This window comes from Cebus imitator, unplaced genomic scaffold, assembly GCF_001604975.1.
Source record: "Cebus imitator isolate Cc_AM_T3 unplaced genomic scaffold, Cebus_imitator-1.0 Scaffold124, whole genome shotgun sequence".
NCBI lineage: Eukaryota > Metazoa > Chordata > Mammalia > Primates > Cebidae > Cebus > Cebus imitator.
The window spans coordinates 482,174-487,172 of NW_016107439.1; the positions used below are offsets into that span (position 1 = coordinate 482,174).

Genomic DNA, 4,999 nt, shown 5'->3' on the forward strand with positions numbered 1-4,999 from the left:
ACAGCAAGACTCTGTTAAAAAAAAAAAAAGAAAAAGAAAAATACTGGAGGCATCACATTACCTGACTTCAAACTATATTGCAAAGCCATTGTAATCAAAACAGCATGGTACTGGCATAAAAATAGACATTGACCAATGGAGAACTCAAAAATGAATCCACACATTTACAGTCAATTGACTTTTGACAAACGGGCCAAGAACACACAATGGGGGAAAGGACAGTCTCTTCAATAATGGGTGCTGGGAAACAGGATATCCACATACAGAAGAATGAAATTGGACCTTTATCCAGCTCCGTCTATAAAAATCAACTAAAAATGGATTAAAGACTTAAATATAAGACCTGAAATTGTGAAAATATGATACAAGAAGAAAACACAGAGGAAAAACTACACACTGTTGGTCCAAGCAGTGAATTTTTGGATTTAATCCCCCCATCTCGGGCAACAAAAGCAAGAATAGACAAATAAGATTACATCAAACTAAAATGCTTCTGCACAGTAAAGGAAACAGTTGATAAAGTGAAGAGACAATCTGGGAGAAAATGTTTGCAAGCAATACACTTGACATGGCATTACTACTTAAAATATATACAGAACTCAAATAACAGTAGTAAGAAAACAACACAATTTTAGAATTAGCAAAGATAATCAGCACTTTGGGAGGCCAAGGAGGGAGGATCAGTTGAGACAAGGAGCTCAGGCCCAGCTGGGGCAACATGGGGAAACCCTGTAAAAACACAAAAATTAGCTGGGCATGTTGGAGCCAGCTTATAGCCTCAGCTACTCCAGAGGCTGAGGCATGAGAATTGCTTGAACCCAGGAGGTGGAGGTTGCAGTGAGCCAAGATGATTGTGCCACTGCATTCCAGCCTCGTTGATGGAGGAAGACTTTGTCTCCAAAAAAGGTAAATTCATCTAGTGGTCTTGAATGCACATGTCGTTAAAGAAACCAAAGTGTATTTGTGTATGATGTGAATTGGTTTTGCCTAATGTAGCCATCAGCAAATTTTCCATAACTTAGAAGATACTTCCTTAATATTCTATATATGTATTCTAAATTGACATTTTATTAAACTTTTCAGTGAAGCATATAATGCCATTAGTGCTGGGAAGTAGGAAAAAGTAGGTCACTTTGCTTTATTCTTCAAAACTAATTAACTGTAGAGTTCATGAACAATTGAATACTTGGAAGTGCTACATGTCAATGAATTTTCCGAATACATATTAACGTGTACAACCATGTTAATTTTCTTTTCTTTTTGTGTAGGATCCCAATGAAGATACAGAATGGAATGACATTTTAAGAGACTTTGGCATTCTACCTCCTAAAGAAGAGCCAAAAGATGAAATTGAAGAGATGGTTTTACGTTTACAGAAAGAAGCAATGGGTATAGTTGTACATTTGCTGGGCTGGATGATGGGATTAATATGGTTAAGGTAGTAGTAAGGTATTTCATGAACATAGTGGGAGAGAAGACATTAGAAATCATTTAATATAAACCCCACCTATTTTCAGTATTTGGATGGGACACCTAAAATGACTAATTTACATGTTGAAAACCACATGCTAGTTAACAACAGAGCTGACGTATCCTGGTGTGTAATCTAGTAAGCTTTCTTCTTCCACCATGTCCCTCTACCTTGTGATTACCATCTATTGTGATCATTCTTTATAGTATGTATTATTTAACAAGATTTCTGGGTACTTGAGGGGAATCTAAATTTATGGAATCTAATTGGTTTTCATACCTAGTTTTAAATACATTTAAAACTAGGCTACAGCCTGTCAGTTCTGTGAACCTTGAGGAAATAATACTTTAATGTTATACTTTCTATAATATGTATAGATAGGTTTTTTATTGGTGGCTGGCTGCTTTATGTTTGTTTAAAGATACTCTTTTTTTTTTTTTTTTTTGAGACAGAGTCTCACTTTGTTGACCAGGGTGTAATTCAGCAGCACAATCTCTGCTCACTGCAACCTCTGCCTTTCAGGTTCAAGTGATATTCCTGCTTCAACCTCCCAAGTAGCTGAGATTACAAGTGCCTGCCACCACACCTGACTATTTTGTAATTTTAGTAGAGATGGGGTTTCATCATGTTGGCCAGGCTGGTCTTGAACTCCTGACCTCAATTGATCTGCCCACCTCAGCCTCCCAAAGTGCTAGGATTACTAGTGTGAGCCATCACACCTGGCTGTTTAAAGATAGTCTTAATTTCCTTTATCTAAGACAGTTTTTTCTAGATATTGACTGTAATATAAAACAAAAAATTTTAACCGTTTGATAATCTATAATTTATGTTGTTTTAGTTAAACCATTTGAAAAGATGACTCTTGCACAGCTGAAGGAAGCTGAAGATGAATTTGATGAAGAAGACATGCAAGCTATTGAAACATATAGGTACAGTGATTCATTTGAGTTAGTTATAAATTTTTGAATGAAGTATTATAAGAATAAAACTAAGAGATTTGTTGAATAGATTTTACAAAGAACAACACTAATTTTTAAGTAACATTTTGAAACTCCCTTTATATAAGGTGAAATTTTATTATATCATTACATCATTTTTTCTTAATATTTTGCGGTTAGTAGAAAATTATCCAATGATATATAATATAACTTTAAGCTACATATTATTAAAGTGGAAAATAGCAATAAGAGGCCAATAAAAAGATGGCCATGATTTTCTTTCTAGCATGATGTCTGTCGAAGGTGTCTATAATTTCATAAAGAATTAATTACCATTCTTAAATTATTTTAGAAATTAGAACAGATTCATACATTTCCCAACTTGTTTCCCAACTAAAATGATCTACAGCACAAAGACAGCCTACAACAATTAAAACAAAACCCTGGCAAAGGAGGAGAACCTTATTTCCAAAATTACCACATTATAGGATTCAAATGTCTAGTTTTCAACAAAAATTACAAGGCACACACAACAAGAAAGTTGTCTGTTCAAAGGAACAAAATATACTGAGAGAGAATGTACCTGAGGAAGCCCAGAAGTCAGACTTGCTAGACAAAGACTTTAAGACATCTTACAGATGCTTAAAGAGCTCAAAAGACAGAACTGTAATATATGATCAAAAAGAGAATGGCAATAATGAAATAGAAGTTATAAACAGGAATAAAATATATTCTGGAACTGTGATAAGAAGAAATATATATTTGGTCTTTGTCCCCAGTTCCTGACATAGACATACTTGTAGTTTTAGGATGAGGGCTTGTTCCCAGAGGAAACAACCATGTGGTTAGAAGATTAGGACTTTTAACACAATTCCCTGCTCTCTGGAGATGGGAGAGGGCAGAGGGCCTAGAGATAGAGTTAATCACCAGTGTCCAATGATTTAATCAATCATGCCTAATAAAACTTCCATAAAAACCACTAAATGATGTGGCTGTGGTCTGAATGTTTGTGTCCCCTCCTAAATTCATATATTGAAATTTAACCCCCGCAAGGTGATGGCATTAACAGATAGAGGCCTAGGGAGGTGATTAGGTCATGAGGGCTCCCCACTCATGAATGGGATTAGTACTCTTATAAAAGAGGCCTGAGAAGGCCAGGTGCAGTGTCTCATGCCTGTAATCCCAGCACTTGGGGAGGCCAAGACAGGCGGATAACTTGAGGTCAGGATTTCAAGACTGGCCTGGCCAAAATGGTGAAACTCCGCCTCTACTAAAATACAAAAATGTGTCGGGCATAGCAGCATGCACCTGTAATCTCAGCTACTGGGGCAGCTGAGGCAGGAGAATTGCTTTAATCTGAGAGGCAGAGGTTGCAGTGAGCTGAGATCATGCCACTGCACTCCAGCCTGGGCAACAGAAGGCTCCATCTCAAAAAAGAAAAAAAAAAATGGAGAAGAAGCCTGAGAAATCTGGAACACACTTTTTAAAAAATTCATTTTGCCAATCTTTGCCTTTAGCTGGAAATTAATCACAGTAATTTAAAATTCACTTACATTTAAAGTAAGTACTGTTAAGAAAGGAGTTGCTGGCCAGGCGTAGTGGCTCATGCCTGTAATCCGAGCACTTTGGGAGGCCGAGGTGGGCGGATCACGAGGTCAAGAGATGGAGACCATCCTGGCCAACATGGTGAAACTCCGTCTCTACTAAAAATACAAAAAAATTAGCTGGGCGTGGTGGCGTGCGCCTGTAGTCCCAGCTACTCGGGAGGCTGAGGCAGGAGAATTGCTTGAACCCGGGAGGCAGAGGTTGCAGTGAGCAGAGGTTGCAGTGAGCCGAGGTCGCGCCACTGCACTCCAGCCTGGCGCCTGGTGATGGAGTGAGACTCTGTCTCAAAAAAAAAAAATTAAGAAAGGAGTTGCTTCTGCTACTTAGGTGTTTTCTGTATTTCTTATATAATTTTTGTTTTCTTAAGCCTTCTATTACTACCTTCTTTTTGCAGCTAGCTGTAGTGTACCATTTTTTTTTCCTCCTTCTTTCATTTTATGTGTATCTTTTAGTTTTTACCTTAAGGATAAAAATTAACGTCTTATAATGGCCTACTTTGAATAATACCAACTTTTACCAACTTAGATTCAACAGTATGTAAACACATCTCTATCATTCTCTTTATTTGTTAGTGTCACCGACTCCATTGTTACATATTGTGCATGCATTAACATAGATTTATTATTGCTTTATATATTTGCCTTTTATATCATATAGGAGAAAAAGAGAAGTTAGAAACCAACTCTAGGCCAGGCACAGTGTCTCACGTCTGTAATCCCAGTGGTTTGGGAGTCCAAGGCAGGCAGATCACCTGAGGTCAGGAGTTCGAGACCAGTCTGGCCAACATGGTAAAATGCCATCTCCACTAAAAATACAAAAAAAATTAGCCAAGCGTAGTGGCACACGTCTGTAGTCTCAGCTACTTGGGAGGCTAGGGTGTGAGAATTGCTTGAACCTGGCAGGTGGAGGTTGCAGTGAGCTGAGATCGCACCATGGTACTTGAGCCCAGGCAACAAAGCAAGATTGTGTCTCAAAAAAACAAAAA

The 4,999-nt window shown here is 37.8% G+C and overlaps 1 protein-coding gene across 1 annotated transcript in view; it reads left to right on the top strand.

Moving 5' to 3' along the window:
* PDCL2 (phosducin like 2) overlaps positions 1-4,999 on the top strand; it is a 42,549-nt gene that overhangs the window by 9,187 nt on the left and 28,363 nt on the right. The window contains exons 2-3 of the mRNA XM_017540239.2: positions 1,269-1,389; positions 2,310-2,400. Of these exons, the coding sequence (XP_017395728.1) occupies positions 1,269-1,389; positions 2,310-2,400 (212 nt within the window). The remainder of the gene's footprint in view (positions 1-1,268; positions 1,390-2,309; positions 2,401-4,999) is intronic.